Consider the following 21,207-nt stretch of genomic DNA (forward strand, 5'->3'; position numbering starts at 1 on the left):
ATCGAAAATTGTTTTAAGATCAGTGAGGTGGAGGTTTCATTTCTGTCAAGGTTACATGATATTACACGTACAACTGTTTGTGATTGAGTTTGGTAAACAACGACTTCCTGAAAGAGAGTGAAACAGTTATTAAGGAAGTTCGCATGGAAAGAGTTAACCGGTACTGCAATAGACTCATCATATCAAATCCCTACACACAGACAGATAGCTATATTTGTGAACTACGTTATATTAATTCATACAATTGATATTATCATTGATCCCAGTTTCACAGTTTCTCAGTTGATGTTCGACTATCGAAAATGAACTAGTTTAACGGTGGTCAAAACTCGGGTCAGGTCTAACCAGAAACTATAACCCGATCCTAGAGTTTGGATGACCGTAGTCATAATATATATGATTTATAATATACTTCGTGTAGATTGGTAAGAAAGCATGAAGACGTTTTCTGTCATAGTTCATGATACTTTTACTCAACAACTATTACTTGCATTATGGGGACATGATTATGGGAAAATATTACTAAGTAATAGGAATGATATTCTCAAAAACCTAGAAACCAATAGCGCCATTTAGTGGACCCTCACCCGCAAAAAGCTAGATCCTCGATTGCCACGTAGCTACGAAAGCTCCCCTATTGTAAGATTTACCTTTTACAATAGCTTGTGCTCGTCCAACTTTTCGCACGGCCACATCTACAGACCTCACCGCGCCTAGCACCGCCTTAGCAGCGCCATCTATATCACCTGATTGAGTAGCTGCTGCTGCATCTGCCGTTACTTTAGCAGCTGTGACCTGACGTAGAAAATAGAACTCATGAACTTTCACTAGATACTAAAATCGAACATCTTTATAACGATTGAACGTATCAGAAATTCATAGTTTTTATGAATTTGAATAGGCCCTGTCGGTATAGGTACGAATAGGCGTTTGATAAGGAACCATTCACACGATACAAACCCCTCCCCTCAAAGTGGCGTTCCAAGAATTTTAAGAGTGGCCACGCGCTTGATGTCGAAACATACCTATTTCATATTGAAATCATAATTTTTGAAGGTTATTTAGGCCATCGAAAAAGGCCATGTTGCTAAGCAAACCGCGCGCGATTTATATTGACCACCGCTTTTGAATGCAAAATGTATAGATGTTTCGTACTGCTGGCTCCTATCAAACAAACTCAATCTGGACGGTTACACGGTTCATATTTCGTTGATAGTCTAAAGATAGGGAATGGATTCGAACCTGAGCCGAATTGATAACGCTTTGTATCGAGTCAGACTTTTGTTCGCTACACTTATATTCTTCTTCTATCAAATCAGCAACAGACTGAGCCAATATGGCCGCTACGAAACCGGAAGCCATACGACTGACTTCCCGTTCCTGTTCGGAATGGTTTCTAATGACCGTATCTGTAGAAGCGGTTAATCTGTCATCACTAGTGATAGACTGAGGGGTAGTTGACTGATCCATGGTAACTGGTTGTGGAAGAGGGTGGTTTATTGTATTCCCTTCAGGAGAATGGTGCGGTGTAAAAATAATCCCACTCTCGGAATCGTCCAGTTTCCACTTGATGTTTGCGTTCTGAAATACAAAATCGAAATATCGCAGCTCAAGAAATTTGAATTATGCAAATAGAATTAACCAAGGTCAATTTTACTGAAAATTGCTAAAAACAATTGAAACGTGTAGCTCTTAACTTTGAATCAAGCGCCATAGCGCCCATACATTCAATTCTACAACTAATTTCCTATTTCGAATGTTTTAAACATCGGATTCTAAGAGACGACTGCTGCACTTGGTTCTACTAAGCTGGGCCCTAGGGTTCTTGCTGTGAAGTTAACGCAAGTTTTGAACGAGTTATTAGACCAAGTAATTTCCTCAAACCAAACCTTCTTTTTCTTCTTCCTCGGTTTCTCTGACCCACTATTTTCTTCCTCCGACGGCTGCTGGTGATTCGATTTAGTGCCCGGCGTTTCGTCTGATAGATTATCATCATTGATCGCAAACAGGAGATTTTCTCTTCTGATGTTTAATTTTCTCAACCAATGAATCAAACTGGGAACTTCATAAACTAAAAACAAAAATAAAGCGACTACAAAACAATAAGAACTCAGGGCAGTTGAGCAGTCAAACCTTTCATTTTTAAGACCAGTATGAAAGGCCGTCTTAATAGTTCTGTAAGGCCACAGGAAAAGAAAACCCCGTTTCTCAGGCCCGACCAACCCGAGATTTCGTCGTTTCAAATAATCATTTTCAGAATAGAATATAATTGCCCACCCTTTTTCAAATTTTGGTTGAAATAATTTTTTTCAAAAATATATATGTGGCCGTCCGACTATCAAACTCTCCATTCGCGTAAATACTTTTTTCAAATCGTGATGTCGGCTGAGATCAATTTCATAAAAATATTCTATAACATCGGATTTAACAATTTGATTCTGGAAATGGTGCAGCCATGCTCAGACAACTTTGCTAATCGGACATTGATGGCGACCTAGGATTGTAAAATTCCAGGAATTCCGTGGAATATGTTCAAAATAAGTAATCGTAAAAACACCTAATTTTTTTCATTAATCATTGTGGTCTACTAGCTGTTAATCATATTCCTAACTAAAAGTTTGGTCCAGTTAAAAGTGTATTTACGGCGACCTACCCCATTTCCAAAAGTATACCAAAATTGTTTTTCTATAAAAAGAAAAAAAACCTACCTACCCAGTTTGGTGGTTGCCCCGACCGAGTAACGGGAATTTTTTAGTGTGGCGTAACTTACAAATACAAACCTGAACCTGGTTGCACAGTCGAGACCTAGATCCAAAAGTACTCATATACAGCTCAAGTTATTAGGTCCAAGAATATTGAAACATCGTAAATTATTATATAGAACAGACCATGGACGTCTGAATGCCGATAACGTTCATGGCTTTGAGTTATCTAAAATCGGCTAGGCCTTGACTGAACATCTGATCGCTAGGAACCTCTGTCAAAACATTACTTAATAATGTATTTAAGCCAATTAACATCCCATTCTGTGAATTCAGAAACATCCATGATAAGATCAAATCTGCCAATAAGCTCAAATGGGCAAAGGCAATCTTTGGTATACAGTTTCATAAAGTTTGAAACTGCGTTAACTATCCTCTAAAGCATTCGGGTACCCGCGTACCGGATAGGGAACCCACGCCTAGTCAGTGTCAGTCTTACTAACCTTCATCTGGTATCAGAAAATCTAAATTGACATTAATTGCAGGGTCCGTAGATGCATTCAGTATAGGCAATCCCTCTAGACACTTATACAAGTCAATAGCAGGTTCATCGGTGACGTCATCCTCTTCATAGAATACATCCCCATAAGATATCAGATTCACCTACATATTATGATTAATGATTAACGCGTAACATTACAAACTGGTTTATTGGTTTATTCTATTCTGGACCCCGGCCCTCCCCTCACCGAGAATGGCTGTGCTCCCTCGAAAAATCGACGATGTAACATGTTAAACGTAACAAAAAGAAAATTGGAGTAGGCCCACATATCCTCCGCAATTCTACCCTTTCGACAAAGCTTCTCCTGGACGATAGTCCCGCTGTCCTCGGCATTGAAAACGTGGGAAATGTACTAATTAACTTGAGTTAAACTTAATCATGGACCGAGAACTATGTGGCTCCTAGGATACTTTCCACGTGCTGTGGATATGTGAGTTTCTCGGGTGGAATAGCCCAACGGGTCTTTTATCATCATATCATATTTTCATTTACCATCAAAGGAGGCCATATTCACAGCCTCTTAGGAAGGGAAGTGTAATGACACTTCCCTGGTTTGCGCATTTCATTTCCATTTTCAATTAGTAACACGCCATTCTACGTTCTATTTAGGATTCTGTTAATTTTAGCTGACAAATCTTACCTTTGTATAAAGACCTCGCCACTCAAAGAGTATCTTATCAATTAATTGTATGAAGAATGATAAATGTGCCCAGACGTCGGACACGGCGTTCAGTCGACGATTGGACCCACTGTCTTCACTGTCCGCGTTCATTCTACAACTGACGTCTATATACAGGGTGTCTTCACATTGGATACAGATTATTGCCTGAAACGTGTAAACAGAATAAACATCATTAAAATACTCATGACTCAGAAAGACCAGCCCGATTCAACTAAAATGGTTTTAGACCGTGAGTCGAGATGAAAACAGGATATCCGTGTATGATGAATAAACGCGAAAAAATCCCATATTAAATACAGCCAAAACGAGAAACTTGAATAGAACTGTATAGTATTTTCGCAACGTTTCGGCTTAAGACAATTAGCCATCATCAGTATGCATATATTCAAGTTTCTCTCTTTGGCTGTATTTATTGTGGAATTTCTCGCGTTTATGGATTTAGATCGTTGGCCCAGTTGCACATTCATTCATCTTATCCGATTAAGTTATACATGTAGAACAAAAATGAGCTAAGACTGGTTTTGTTATTAGACCGACAGAACAATAAGAGAAGACTGTTCTTAAAAGTTTTAAAATTTGGTTATAGAACCAATTCTTTTTATTAGCTTTCACAAAGAGAGAATTTTAAGACTGGTCCGTTGATTTGTAGATTCGCTATAGAAACAAAATGACCTGAGACTGGTCTTAAAAGCGTTGACAGTAGAAACAAATCGATTGGTGCAACTGGGTCCTTTATTAGATCTGATGTCAGTGATTGATGCCGCGCAAGATCAGCATAATCCACAAATCCCACTCCTAATTTGCATATCCAAATTACTTTACCTCTGCTATTTTCAGTAACATGCCTCGTTTCCACGTGTATTGATATGACTCGCAAGCACGTGATGTGTGAATACAGCCAATCAACCGCTCGAAACAACCCGGGGGAATCCCAACGGGAAACACGAGTCGCCACGTGATCTGTAAATCGCCCGGGAACGGTTTTGGCGTCCAATTTAATTGCTGAAAGGAAGATGAAGATTTGATAGACTTTCTTCAATCAGTTACTTAAAACGTCTTTCGCAATCAGAACGTTTTGATTATGTTACGTTTACACTGCACTATAGGCCAGTTCCATCATATCTCTCGTAACAGGCTGCATACGTTAAAATATACGTAAACTCGGTAAATTTCGGGATTTCTATCAACGAGCATTCAACGATGGAGATCTGGGACCACAAGGTCCGGGTTGATTTTTCCCAACGGTCTAGTGATCTGGTGGTATAGTGTACGGGGTGTATTTTTTAGTGATGGGTTACTCAAAGAACTATGGGACCGAGTCCTAAACAATCAAATGCGTAGATATTAGTAGAAGAACAAGTTATTTGAGGTGATTGAAATTAAACGAATTATACTGTAATCATTGATTAAAGATGATTACTGTAATTTAACTTACCGGTGTTTGATTTGGAAGTAGACGCATTAGTGTTATATAGTATTGAGTGGTCGATGAAAGATTCGGGAATAAACTCAATGATAAACCATTATCTATTGGTTTATTCTGTATATAAGGCATCAATATACCCAATCGACATAAAAGTTTCATCATCAGCTGAATCTGATCTTCATTAAATGGAATAGTCTAAAAAATAGCACAAAAAACATGCGTGACGTATCAAACCAGGACCAAGTTCCACATATTGTATGGGTTTGATTTGGACCTATTTTTTACAGTTGTGTGGGTTTTGTTTTAACCTGGACCCAGTTCCTCAATTGTATGAGCTAACCCAGTTCCACATTTGTGTAGGCTCACCAATTTCCACAGTTGTGTGGGTTTTCTTTGCATCTTGACCCAGTTCCACAATCGTATGGGCTTACCCAGTTCCACAGTTGTGTGGTTTTGATTCAACTTTGATTGTGCAGGCCTAAATCATAGTTTTTTTTTATTGCTATCCCTAGGTCTACCTACCTGCCACAGCAGAGGAAACAGTATCTCCCTGACAACGCCCCGTAATGGAATATCCTCCAATGCTCTTACTAGTACCGACGGGTTGGGTTTACTAACACTGCCCCCTGGTGGCCAGAACCGTCGAGATTCGAATTTGAACGATTTTTTGTCGTCGTCGATCAACAGTAGACAGATGGAGTTAGCGAGAGCGGACGGATCGAGGCAGACGAAATGGTTATATAACCCATCAGGAAACATGTTAAACCGAATATCTAGAATAGCTCCCTAAAACATAGACAACAATAACAACAACAACGTTAGATAACGAGAAGAAAGATTCCAACAGCGCTTGTTGTGAGTTTAATGTGACCAAAAAGCCAAAGATCCCAGTTTCAAAAATCTCCATTAAGACTAAACTCGAGAGTTTTGAATCAATTCATTACAAATGTTTTATCAATAACCCTCGGGACAAATCTTAACGCGAACTGTGGAACTGGATCCTGAGCAGAACTGGTTCGGGTAGATTAGGGAAATAGGAGAAGGTACAATATCGATACCTACTGCATTTTGTAGAAATCTGAGTTGATTTTCAAATAGATCCTCGTTAGTAATACAGCTAGCAGTGAATGCTATATCTCTGATCTGAGCTCCAGTCAGTAATACACATCCAGAATGTTTCAATTTCAACAATTCGCTATATAACTCCACAGTTGACGAATCCACCTGGTTTACTATGTGCGGAAATAACTGAACGTCCAGTGATAGATTAACTAATACTTCAGCGAGCTTATCCAAACCCTGCAAGAATAACATTTCAATCGTAGTCTAATATTTGTTTTCATAATTTATTAGTACATAATTTGTGATATTCGAGATTTTTCTATTGAATAAGATATTATTGATATTTTTCTCGAAAATTCTTTTAACCAATAATTGACGAAAGAGATTTACTTTAGAACCGATTTTAGATCTGCTGTGTCATTTGATATCAGACGTGTGTGTAAAATCGATAGAGTAAATGAGAAAACTGATTTGATACCTTTCCAGTAATGAGATCAACGGAGAGAATTTCGTGGTGAAATATCGGTCTTTTGTACAACAAATACTGTAGATTATCGATCCGATTATCGATATTAGGATTCAATTGAAGCGATCTAAAGAAAAGAATAAAAACAGAAAATGAACGATTAGAAATGAGTGGAACCGGGTCCAGTAACTGTGGTTCGAACTGGGAACTGGACTGTGGAGCTGGGTGGAACCGGGACGAGTAGCTGTGGATCGAACTTGGTCCAGAACTGTGGAACTTGATCTAGTCCAGTCTCAATTGACACTGACTCTCGAGAATTTAGACAGACAAATGTTGCTGCTAGTTTGTCGTCATCCCTTAGGATACGGCATTATTTTCTGCGCACTGACCGCGGCATTTGCGCAAAGGTTATTTAGTTCGTTTTTTAAGGGGAATGGAGAGGGGTGTAACGCTTGTAATCATTACTATTGGATTTTAGTTCACGTTCCGCGCTTTAGAGTGATTTTTTCAAGGCGGTAATAAAAGGCAGCAGACAATCCCGCTTTAAAACATAGTACCAGACACCACAGACACCGGCACTGGGCTACCCGGAATTATGTAATTTATCCTATCCCAAGTAATAAGCCGTCTTGGTTGCATTCATTGACGTCACAGTAGGGGGGGATTAGAGATAATTACCTCATTGATAATTGATGAAAAACATAGACGGGCGCGAATCCGAACGAAAATACGTTATAGCGCGAGTAAGCCGGATAGCGTAACGTGTTCATTATCAATAAGAATTATTTCTGCTAAATTAACTCAACCTCCATCTCTCATTATCCACCCTATAGAACTCTTGCAGCATCCACTTTCCTCGTCAGCTTTCTCTAGCATTTTAGAGGAGCGGTTCTTTTCCAAGAAAACGGACACACTTTTCAACCGTTTGCCCTATTAAAAAGGGACAGATCGTTGAAATGTGAAGTGCATGGGGGTACCTGAATAAATCATTTGAGAAATGGATTACTTTTCATTTTCTAAATTATATATGTCAATTGTATCCGAAATCGTGACCCAAAAAATCTTGACCCATAAATGTTTTCATATTGACTTTTTGGAGGACGCTTTGAAGATAAGAGGGGGTTCGTTCGCTACCTTTCGGCACGCCTGCACCCTTCCTCCTTCCCTCGATACCTCCACATTTAGAAAACTTATCACTTCGTTAAGATATCGTATTTACGGTAACCACGGTAACGTATCGATGATATCTTTTTTTGTGTCTCATTAAGAGAGGAATGATAAAATGGAGTAACTCGTTCGCTCTACGCTGAGAGTCGTCTAGCGATTAATTATTCTAGTTTCTAATAGCGCAATGAATGACTCGATATTTCCGTCAATTTTTCCTATGGGGTTCCCCGCGTGGAATGAAAAGGGAGTTTTATATATAGATTCAGATATGAACGAATTGATGGTTGATTTAGATGATCTAATGAGAATCGGTGTGGTTTTCGTTTTTCTACACTATCTCGTGCGCGTTCTACTCGAGCTCAGTTGCTGGAAATCAAGCGCAGCCGAGACGACATAAGCAGGGCCGCGATCCAGCTATTTCGCGGTTGGGTCAGGGGCGGATCCAAACGGGACAGTACAGAGAGCACGTGCTCCCGTCACAATTTTCCAGTGTCCTATTGAAAATACAACGGCAATATTTTTCAGGGCACTTTTTGCACCCACAACTAATAAGACAGCGTATATATGTAATTTTCATTACAAATTCTGCTCCTCGATCCGGCCCTGTGCGTTTATATCTTTTGCCTCTCGCAAAACCGCGGCCAACAATAGCCGTTTAAGCAACGTAACTACACCGTTGTGAACTGCTGAACGAAAGACACTTAACTCCGTTTAATCCAAAGAGTTCTAAGTAAGGAAATAACAGTTAAATCCTACTAAAAGCGCCTTTAGTGGGATTAAAATCGGAATATAGGAAATAACAACTAAATTAAATCCATTCAACGTACGTGGGGTGATTACAGACAGCATTTGGTTTATGGTTAGATCTAGACATTTATTGTAGAAATTACGTTTACCACCTTAACGTCTGGTCATTGAGCTTAACCTCAAATTTTTCATAGTTTTTTTTTATCTTTCTCCCACAAAGTGCATGTAGCCTGTATCTCTGGGCCTAGTGAGGAATATTGTATGCATAAATGTAGCCATAAAAACAAATTTAGCCCGGAACAAATGTTCACACGGGTGGCAAATGGGCCCGGTCCAAAGAGGCACTGGCAAATTTGGCCCAACTGAAAACGTCGGACCATTTCATCGGATAAATGATTGCGTTTTTTATTGCAACTGGTACCGGAAATAATCCACTTCGCTTCGTTTGAACATTGTTTAGTATCGAGTGAGTGGTTTACGTGCGAACGCACTCTCTACTAAGACACGGTACAAATTTGGCTCGAGCCTGATCCGTGCCAATTTTGCCCGGGCCAAATCGTCTCCGTGTGATCGCGGCCTTGGTATGCATTATTTGTATGGGGCGCTACTCGGAAAATAACACGCGTTTTCCTTGATTTACCGAATAAACAAGATTTCGCCACATTTCAATTTGCATTCATTTCCTACTTAGATATGTAATCTAAACTTACTTTAAGTATTCTATTTCATCCGAAATAGCAGACACCTGATTGGTCTCCATATTAGTCAGTTGTTTTTGAATGTTGCGGTGTATCTCTTTGATCTCGTTTTCGTCCGTACATTTATTGCGCCTGCTCGACACTACGATAATAATACCACCGGGAACCTGAAAACACGTAACGCAAAATACTTAAAAGTTTGAGTTGGAAAAGTCGACGTGATCCTACAGTAAACTGCGCTTTCCTCGGATGAGACCGGTGCATCTTTCTCCGACGCAGCAAGTGAATTACGGAAAGTCATCGCATGAATTGGAGTTGGGAAAATTTAAGCTCGCCCACGCGGGGCACGTGATCGTCGAGGCAAGCCATAATCCGAGGCATCGGCCCCGTGGCAAGTCCGGGCATGCCTGCGCTCGGGGCAATCGGCTCCACGGCGAGTGGCATATCTTACCTTAGCTTGTATAGAGTTCACACAGAGTAGTATATTATCACAGCTAACCTGATCAGTGACGTCGCAAACGATGACGAACAAAATATCCCGTGTCATATAGATCTGATGAGCGCCTTGAGTTAACTATACAAAAATGATCACATCCGATAGAATATACGAATGTTCGAAAAACGTCAGCCGTTTGTTTGCACACAAGTGTTTTCTTAGCGATAGATCGACCAAGTTCATCGACGGGTATTTTACTCGGGAGTATCGCCATCTAGTCCGTAAATTGACGAAGAGATAGGTCTCGAATGATTTTTCTCGCAAATACAACGATCAATTTTCTCACAAATTAAAAGTAGCCCGTCGAAAATACAACGTCAATGCGCAATGGTCCATCCATAGCAGAAATTACAACAGGTATATACCTCGTAATTATAGTTACACGAAATTCAGCATAAGATTATGAATATGTTAGTACACAGCAACTAATAGGAAATTTTCACATTGGCCCGATTTTTGGTTTTCTCGCGCGAGAAAACAAAACATTTTGGTCTGAAAATGTTTCTGACTGGCCAGTAACTAAAAGTAAACAAAAATATCTTGTGTATTCTCACGCAAGAAAACCAAAAATGAGTCAATGTGAAAATTTTTTATCGTTCCTCTAGTCGTACAAAAAAATATTTTAGTATGGCCCGAATCAGCCACCATAGATGTACTACTATTAATTACATTTTTTACAAGTGAATTCTGGCAAAAAGTGAATAGCTTAGACTGAATGATACTTGAAGAGTTAAGTAATGATTTGTGAATGTCATAGTGATATTATAATGATATTGTATTTCTGCATGATGTTGTGAATTTGAGAATACTCGGACCATTTACAAACCCATAAATGGAGACACGTTTCCACGAAACTTAGATTTACCAAAAAGTAAATATTCAACACACCTGACGCCCCGACAGATCCCAAAATTCCAACCGAAGATTCTTCCGTGCCCCGCATACTTCAACCTCTGGTACCGCGACACCTGGGGTGTTCAAAATATCTCAAATAACAATAAATAGCCGTTTATTTCAGAAATATACCGAGATCGTACCAGCGCATATACTCACCCCCTTCGCGGAACGGGTACCAACACGTGACATCAACGCCTTCTGTCGGTGAGTTATGAAGTTTCGTGGTACCCGTCGTTATTGATTCTATTAAACTGGTTTTACCGCTTTCAGAATCACCCATCATGAACACCTTCAATCTATAGGAATAACAAATACAGTTGGTAGATTTCATTATGTAGTTAGAATTTAGCTTGTTTTCGATGCCATTGAAAACAAGCTAACCCCCTGTTTCGCTCCCGGCAGGTGTGGTGGGTCTGTAAGGGACACTCAATCGAAAAATCAAACAAAATTTACCAACTAAATTGATAAATAACGGGGACAATCCCTATTTTAAGATTTAAAAACAGAAAATTTCGCTAAAAGCTAATTTCGATTAAATGCCGATTTCGGACATGCTCTGAATATTGTCGCGGCGAATTTACTTAATTTCTTCAAAAACGTGGTATTCAAAGAAAAAAAACGTCATTCAGTAAATCATTGCCGCGGCTTTCTCCACTGCAGTCGCTGCACTTCTAACGCCGCTGAATGGGATACCCGCAACGCTAGGTTACTCGGTTACAGCGCTTCAATTTCTTCTACATTTCAATTAAATTCGAGTGAACTTTTCTCATTAGTAAATCAATTTCTAATAAAACTATACCATTTACTTATTGGGAACGCCAATCTTATATTTATTTGATAACTTATTAGACGACATTCCCATTTGTGAGCCTAAAAATCCAGTTCTAAGTTCATTGAAAATGAACTAATTTTTACTACGTAATAACTTAGTGTATTGTAGCGCCATCTGGTTCGTGCCAATATCCCATTAGTCTTATTCAGCGTCAAATATTCAATTAAGATTTGTAGAGTGCAGGGTGCTCATAAGTATGTTAATTTTAACTAGTCGCTAAGCTTAACGACCGGTTGAAATCCCTAACGTTAGTTCACATCCGCGTTAAAAGTGTCGCTTAAAAAAAACCGCTCGAAAAACCGGCGGCTTACAACCACAGTCGTTAAAACCCTGTAACGAGTCATTTAGAATCTCACTCAAAAAATGGCTACCTTCATTCCCAAGCTGCCGTTCAAGTGAAAATGCTCCTATTCTAGAACGTTAAGGTAAAGAAAACGTCAAGTTCTCTTCACAGGTGATTGCCCTTTTAAACGCGGCCTTTTTCAACCATCTCCTAAAATGGTCGCGTTTCAAAGCTCTTCATCCGACAGCTCAGGCTCTTGGTGGCCATTAACAGACAGATTATCATAATTTTCACCATAGATGTTGTTGATGTGCCATTTTCTATTAAGATAAATGGCCGCGTTAAGGGGATTACGTGACTACAGGAGGTAAAAAATGTAACGACTGGTTTGGGAGTTTTAACGATACGATTACTTTTGAGCAACCTCAAAAGTACCTATCGTCAAAAAGCAACCTATCGTCTGGCTACGAAATAACGACTCGATAAGTCATTTAACGACCCGTTAACAAACATTTCCTCTGATCTTGGGTTAAATTTGACTGGAAAATCAGTTCATTATCAGTTATCCTGACTATGATTAAAAACTCAGGGTTCATATATTCACTCAAAGTTGGTTTAAGCAGGGAAGTGTTATGAGATTACAATGAGTCAACCATCGCTTGGATGATAGATGCCGTTTTAAATGTCACTACCAATGTCAGTTGTGCTCTAATTGACCAACTTCAGAGCTACAGATCTCAAACCTGTATTTACAACCAAAAAAAAAAAACAAAATGAATGTGACCGATAGTACGGTACAATGACAAATTTGAATACCAATAATCGTTTCATCGATAAATTTGGTATGTTACGAGTGTGTACAATTTTTCTGGCGTTGGATATGTACAGGTATGTAAACGTAATAATTAGAATGATCAAGTCCTTGATTAGAACTTCATTCTCGTCGTAACGGAAATTAGCAGGTATTTATACCTGCAGGGATAATTGCATCAGATAATGAGACCAGTCACGTGACCTGTAACCTGTATTTGTGACGCGATGTTACGATCGATTTGGAGTGAAAACCTTGTAAGGAGTTGATACAGACCCAGAGCTACTGCTACTGCTGGTGGTGGTAATATGATAGAAAATTAATTACGACCTTATGCACGATATCTTTAGGTGAAAACACATAGTCAGTTTCTTCCGTTAACAAGGACACAATATATCTAAGAGCTGATCGTTCACAATATTGTTCATTACAACGAGCTCATCCATAGCTCGCATACCCCTCACATCGAGCTACACAACTAGGATTATAGCCCTCACATCGAGCTACACAGCTAGCATTATACCCCTCACATCGAGCTACACAGCTAGAATAATGCCCCTTTTATCAAGACGCAGCTAGCATACCGGCCTTCACATCGAGCTACACAGCTAGCAAGCATATAACCCACAGCGAACTACACAGCTACCATACCCCTCGCAGCGAGCTACACAGCTAGCATTATACCCCTTTCACCGAGCTCCACAGCTAGAATACCCCTCGCAGCTAGCATACGCGGAAGCGATAAAGGGCCTCGAGTTGTCGCGTTTCAACTCGACAAGTCGCCATATTTATGTCGACGTATCGCGATATATCGCGTCAAGTCGACATGAATATGTCGACATATCGTGACGTTTTGACGACATATTTCGTTTTCACGACCATTTTCCTCGCGACAAGTCGACATATTCATGACGACTTGAAACTCAGTCGTCATATGACTGGCGTCCTCATCTTACATTTCGACGTGTCTTCAAATGACGGCTTGTCCCGTGGAAAATGGGCGAAAAAGCGAAATTTGTCGTGAAAACTTCACGATATGTCGACATATTCATGTCGACTTGACGCGATATATCGCGATACGTCGACATAAATATGGCGACTTGTCGAGTTGGAACGCGACTACTCGAGGCCCTTTATCGCTTCCGTAAGCATACCCTTCACATCGAACTACACAGCTAGAATACACCTCACAGCGATCGAGCTACGCAGCTAGCATTATACCCCACACAGCGTGCTACACAGCTAGCAAGCATACCCGTCCATCGAAATACAAATCATACCTCCTACACTAATCGTTTGTATGTAACCGGAGGGTGCATTGGTAACGCGCCAGCAGGTTAACTAGGTTGGAGCCGAGATTCCTTTTTTTCAATTTCAAAATATAATTGGGAATTCTTTATTGATGGTACACTTACCTGTCCAACGAAACTGTCGGCTATTACCTGACATTTTACAAACCAATGTGTTCAGAGTCGGTGTAACCCTTGCATTTTCTCTGATTAAAACGTTTTCCGACACAAACCTGATCGATGACTGAAGGGGAAGATTCGAGGTGACGGATGACACTGATCTGATATCCACGACGAAATATCGCGCTACTCGGATATTACGCCAGATCGAAACCATTCAACGGATTGATTTAATGTTCTGGTGCTAAAATTGCCCCTCGTAGGCCTACTAATAAGACCAGTAACCTATCTGTCCATAAACCCCAGGACCGGTTTCATATATAGACTAAATCCAACTCATTACCTCAGGACTAATCTAATTGACATATTTTGCGTAAAGTTTAAGCCCAGAACCGTGTTTGTGACGTATTTAAATTGGTGCTATAGAACTATGATGTCCTTATACGGGCCTCAAATCTAAATATTCGCCGCGCAACCGGAGGCCACGAGGCTGAAATTAAAACTGGTCTACAAAACCGGTCCCTGGTACGTGATGCCTTGAATAAGTTCCCTTACCTGTAGTTGAGGCAAAACGGTTTGTAGTAATCGAGCAGCGAGTCTGTGTCTAATTGAGCAATATCTGGGGAAGGTTTCACCAATAGAGGGCAGTCAGCGATGTTTAATTCTTTCAGACGACTGAGGCAGACAATATCACGTGGTATGATTTTGATATTAGTTTTACTGAAGTTTACTGTTTCTAACTGGAGACAAAAGCGAATCAGAGACGCTAATGATTTATCAGTTAAACGCGGACAGCCGGAAAAATTCACCCGTTCGAGTAAAGAACATTTTTGAGCCAGTGACGTCACACAGTGGTCCGTTATACGTTTACAATAAGAGAAATCTGCGTGTATAAGCCTCGGGCACCTGTCAGCTATCAGACACACGCCGACATCGGTTAGATCAGCTCCTGAGAATCCTAGTTTCCTCAGAACTCGACAACTTGTCGTTAACGATACCATACTCTGGTCGGTAATCAGCGGACACTCGTTGAAAATCACCTCGGATAAATCTCCGTAACATTCCGTGACGTAGTTCACGGCCATGTCGTTAATTTCCGGAAACCCGACGAGCGCTAACGAGTGTAACTCCTCGATACAGCTACGAACGATCACGTTCAAGATTTCCTCGTTTCCCGCCGAACGTTTCCGACTAGTTCCGACGCCTACCGAATTCGTCCGAACGAAAGTCAATTGGCTGAGTTTTTTCAATCGTTTCGCTATGGATGGAATCACGTTTAGGTCGATATCGTGACAGTTGATGAATTTCAGCGATTTTATGAATTTACAGTTGTTGACGATTTCGTCCAGACCGCGTTCAGTAAACGTCACCCGATTCATAATGAGATTTTTAAGTTTTGGGTTCAGTAAGTGACAGCTGAAACTGATATCGGTATCAGTGAGTTTCTCGCAATCTTCGAATTCAACGGTCTCCACTGCAACATTCTTTGATAAAGTCGCCTGCAATTGATAGAAATAAGAAAATCATCAAAACTCCAGGCTGTGTATCAGTGACGTAACCGAATTTTCCAATTTTCTCGGATTCACGCACTAAACGGGAAAGTCATAATCTCTATTTCAAGATGAACGATCATGTGTCACAAATGCAAAAATCATAATCGTGTGATCTCAATCTATTATAGCCAATTCCAAATCTGGATCAATTAAGGCGGCTGTACAAAATAAATACCCACCAGTTGCTTGCCGGTTCTATGGTGGCTGATAAGGGCCAAATGCATTAATTTTTACACGACCTCGATTATAGAAAAACGCAAAACGAAACCTATAGAGCAAAAACAAATTTTATGGCGCAAAAACGAAAAATCATGGAGCAAAAACGAATATTTTCCTTTTTTGCGCTATAATATTTCGTTTTTGTGCGGTAGCAAAACGAAAGTTCGTTTTTGCTAGGGTGCAAAAACGAAAAATCATAGAGCAAAAACGAATATTTTCGTTTTTGCGCGGTAAAATTCGTTTTTGCTCTATAAGTTTCGTTTTGTGTTTTTCTATAATCGAGGTCGTGTGAAAATTAAAGCATTTGGCCCTTATCAGCCACCATACGGTTCAGACTGGATTGACGACTGTCTGAATGAACCGAAAACGGAATTTCCAATTACTTATGTACTTTGATTTAAAAAACGACTCAATTACATATTGTTATTCGATTTCCGATTTCTAAACCGCTGGTTTGCTCCCGGCAGGTGTCTGAGTTTGTAAGGGATACCAAATCATGCCGAATTACAGAGATGAAGATGATCGGATATTCCACAAACGATAATTTATTTAGCAGAACCTAGTAGTCTCTTAATGATAAAAAGATTCCATTGATTTCCTAATTCAAGATGCGATCCTGGCCCAATAGAACTAGATTTGGCCACGAATATACCGATGAATTCTCAATGCAGGAGATAAGCTTACTTTCGAAAAATTAATATTAGATATCATCAATCGCGATATTGTTCATCCATATTATTCTTTTTGAATTTCTTCAAAAGTTATTTTTTGCTAAAACGAAAAAAACTTTGTTGCCAAAAAAATAAATGTGTTGTACTAAAATAACGTTATAAGACGTGCACCGACCAGGCATCAGAGAAAAATACAAGCAAAGAAAGCGTTGGAATAAAATCTAAATATAGGGGTAGAAAAACAAAACTTCGAATCGAGGAAACCCTTCAAAATATGTTGTTTCCTCCACAATCTAACCCTGATTTTTGCTTCTAATTTGTCTCCGGCAGGTTTTGGCGACGGGAAACCATTGAGTTCCCCACGTAAAATAAGACATATCTTTTAGATCGAAAGCAATGGACGACACAGAAGCCGTACAGGCATTGTTACTAATAATGCTCATTGAACGGTTTACAATAATGTAATTGCGATTACCAATCATTCTTAAACCACCACGCCTTTCTATATCATTCTATTGTTCAGACTTACATCATCTAAATATGTGAAATATTGATGTGGAATCTAAATTAGATTATTATCAGATTATTGGTATTTGTCATTACGATACTCTTTGATATATTGATACTCGAATTACTTGTCACGTGTACAGGGCAACACTTCGTATACTTTGTCTTGGAACTAACATAAGAATGTTGACACTAGTCGCTTCTTTCATTCAGGCGGCCACCTTCTCTAACTATCAGCAATATCCACCACTTAAATACTTGAAAGTTAAATCGCTAGTTGCTTCTTTCATTCAGGTGGCCACCTTCTCCAATCAGTACTTCGTTAAGCTTTGTTTAACTTAAATAAATCTCTGAAAATGAAAATAGATGGAAGAAACCTATATCCGAAATGTCAATATAGTGCTATTTTTTAAATCCTCAATAAACCGTCAAGTTATTTTTCTTGTTCAATGGTAGAACTGTGCGTGCGTGCGTGCGTGCGTGCGTGTGGATCTTCTATTTGAAGTGCACTGAGTGCTGTACTGATGATTTTAGAATTCAGCCACACACACCACACGGACTGAGGGCAGTTTATTACGCGATGTTCATTAATTATTCAATATCTATTTCTTGGTAAATGATAAGTAGTAAACAGTAATATCTGATTGTGTTTTATTTCGCCATTGTGTTCAGTACCCCAGTATCCAGTACTAGTGTTCGGTACCAGTGTTCAGATTTCAATGATTTACGTAAAAGTTAAACGTGGATTCGTTTTATAGAGTCCATGGTTAAAGTAAGGTGATTATGGGATTTGGAAATGATTAAAATTGGTTAACAGATTTTCCGTCACCAGCTACGATATCAAGCCGCTCAAACTTATCGAACATTTAAACACGGCGTTTTGATTGCAATTTGTTTAAAGATGTGAATTCGATCAGTGAATCAATCCCCTAGGTAAATTTCCCCTGAGTAAAAATCCCAAATATTCTTACTAGGTACAAATTCACACTTGGTGATTTATAAGAACATTTCAAAACAAAATATTTCTCCAATTTTATTCATTCGCAGTGAGACTGAAATGTGTTTGAACTGCGCGATGAAATCTTTCGTTGCAATATCTTAAGTAAACTGTTAGAATAAAATAAATTGTTAGAATTAATATTATGATAATGAAATGAAGTTTTGAACTTTAATAATGAACTTTTTATTTGTAATATCTTACAGTTCGAACTGGAATATTTTTTCACCGTGAAATTTTGAGGACTTGTGGGATATTTGAGCTGTGCGATGCCATGAATTGTAAGAAATAATGAACTTCTAATTTGAAATATTTCAGATACAAGCTAGTGTATATTTGAAATGTGCGATGAACCCTAGCTGTGTGATAACTTTAAGTTCTAATTTGGTACTAATGAACTGTTAATTGTTTTGTATGCTTTAATGCAAATAGTGTGTACTATAGTTTGTATGCTCATGATATCCTTATGGTGTTCCACAGAAAAATATGAATAAATTGGATATATGTATCAATAATATGAATCAATTGACCTTAAGATTGTATCTACTTAGATTGCATTCAAAAGGAGGGGGATTTTTACCTACTTTGAAGAATTGGGGATTTATACCGAGGGGATTTTTATTATGGAGATTTTTACCGCTAACCGTAATTTCAGATGGCTGGAAGCTGCTTGGTTCGCTACGTGCAACTGACACTGCACCTGACCGGTGCACCTGTTGCTAACAGAGATTATCAACGCTTCACTAAATATTACATTCAATGTTCATCATAAGTACCGATCCAGAATATCGCGGAGCGTATGAGAAATACATTTTCGCGTTCTTCAAAAATTGACCCTCTGAGCGCCACTCGAGGTAATAGTACTAGGTTCAAGGTTAGCGCCACTCGAGGTAATAGTACTAGGTTCAAGGTTTTGATTTGCCTCTCTTGGAGACATAGAAATATTCCCGCAATCACAATTCGAACCAATGGATCCTTGAATCCGTGAATTGATCCGAGAAGAAATTCCGGCATCGTTGTCCGAATGACACACCAAGGGGATCCTCACTTGCCACAAGAACACTATGTTGGTCGAATGAGTCGCGTTATTAGATTTATAGTGATTTTTTTTTCTATCGGTTGGAACTGAGCGTCGTCATGTTTATATAATATACAAAAAATACATCATTTGGAATGCACATCCCGCGGAAAGAAGGATTTAGAGGCATTTGACCTTTGACGTAAAAATACTGGTCATACGGCACCATATTTTCTTGATTCAAACGATGGCAAACATACGTTGTTGTATTACGTACTATTCATAGTACGTACTATTCAGAACCATGTTAGATAAATCTAAGAATTTGAAATGGGAGTTTCGATCATTCGAAAAAAAATTATTTCCAATATGGCGGCAAACGACGTTGATTTGGATTTTCTCATAACGTAGCCACCGATAACATAATTCGTAGATGTGAATTATTAATAAAAAGAAATTTCAGCGCCTTTTCAGCGATTGTCCAACAGGTTTTATTGTATACAAAAGAATGAATCTACAGAAAATGAATTCCAATTTTTTCCCTGTAATGCTCAGGAAAATTCCAGAATGATCAGATTTCGACAGAAAATTGAGACAAAACGATTGTAAGTACAACTGTGAAACCTAATCCAATTAGCACGTTATAGTTTCCGTTTCTCCACTAAGGCATGTGATAAATGGTGCGATTTGAATTTAGCAGGTAACATACCTTCAACGACAATACAGTGGAGTCTTTATCAAATTTAACGTGTTTATCCATCGTTTCACTGGGATAAAATCATTTCTGGTTCAATATGCCAAACGTTACCATGGTAAACACTGTGGAGTTTGTGAAAAGCGTCAGCTGCAGTGGCGGTATAAGCGCCACTCGGCGGCTGTATCGTAAACAAATATATTTATCGTTTCCGATAGATTTTATGACCGGGTTTTATAGTTCTATAGCCAATAAACAACTATGTCCAACCTTTAGATCTAAGATCATTTTGGACACGAGTCACGACTGTACGGTAACTACGCCCAGGTCAGATTAGACAGTTGTGTAGTCATTGGATTTAACACCAGTACGCAATGGCTCACTCAATCCAGGGAACGAACCCTTAAACAAATCAGCTCAGGTCTCAATAACAGAATGACTTAACAATTTCATTGAAATCTTTATGATACATGTAAACAATCAAACTTGTTCTGTGAAATGCCAGAATTGAAAATGTGTTCTAAACTCGCGAGTTTCCCAGAACATTTTGAAATTATTCATTCCCAATCAAAACGTTCGAAAAGGTTTTACATTATCCCCAAATTCCTCTTGAATATTTCATTTTGTGAATTAAACTCAAGCTTTATCTATAGTCAAATGATTGATAACAGTTTTCCGAGTTTGCAGTGCGATAAATGCTGTCCGCTGGAAGAGTCCAATATCATAGCCCCGTCCGCCACTGGGGATTGGCCAGTACTTGATTACGTCACACGTATCATTTGAACGCGCGCCAAGCGACAAATAAATATGTATAGAAGTTTATTAATTTGTAAGAAAGAGAATATATTATCGCGATAACGATAACTGCGGTTGAATCTCTAAATAAAACATGGTCGCCTGGTTCAAATCCGTTTTGTTGCCGGTATCGTTTATATTAGCAATATTTATCGGGAACGCAATTATCATAAGGATTATAATGATCAGAAAAAAAGATACGTTATTACTACATTTAAGTCTAGGATTGGCAAACGTAGCGGTTGGTATGGTTCTATTGTTGCACGTTGTCCGTTTGGCGATCATCAACGGTGGGTTGGGCGGAGAGGACGTTGTCAAGACATTGGTGATTTGTTTGTGGAATACATCACGTTTCGCTCTGTTGGGGACACTGGTGTGCATTGTTGCCTATCGTAGCCTGAAGATAAACTTTCCGTTGCGTTTTCCGGCTATCGTTACGCGTAAAAAGATTATATGCTTACTGTTGTGCGTCTGGCTTTTATCTTCAACTATTGGAATTGTGATTTCAATTTT

At 39.2% G+C, this 21,207-nt stretch overlaps 1 protein-coding gene across 1 annotated transcript; it reads right to left on the minus strand.

Moving 5' to 3' along the window:
* On the minus strand, positions 1-19,965 carry LOC141904413 (uncharacterized). Its single transcript, XM_074792999.1, has 17 exons — positions 19,915-19,965; positions 14,796-15,739; positions 11,062-11,201; positions 10,897-10,976; positions 9,964-10,086; positions 9,525-9,679; positions 6,913-7,027; positions 6,435-6,671; positions 5,895-6,158; positions 5,382-5,567; positions 4,769-4,948; positions 3,905-4,090; positions 3,206-3,365; positions 1,890-2,071; positions 1,243-1,581; positions 651-795; positions 1-107 (listed from the first exon to the last, which is right to left on the minus strand). Exons 1-17 carry the CDS (start codon positions 19,963-19,965, stop codon positions 52-54), a joined length of 3,543 nt encoding a protein of 1,180 aa, XP_074649100.1. The 3' UTR covers positions 1-51.
* Between the last annotated feature and the right edge of the window lie 1,242 nt (positions 19,966-21,207).

Source organism: Tubulanus polymorphus, chromosome 4 (assembly GCF_964204645.1).
Source record: "Tubulanus polymorphus chromosome 4, tnTubPoly1.2, whole genome shotgun sequence".
Taxonomy (NCBI): domain Eukaryota; kingdom Metazoa; phylum Nemertea; class Palaeonemertea; order Tubulaniformes; family Tubulanidae; genus Tubulanus; species Tubulanus polymorphus.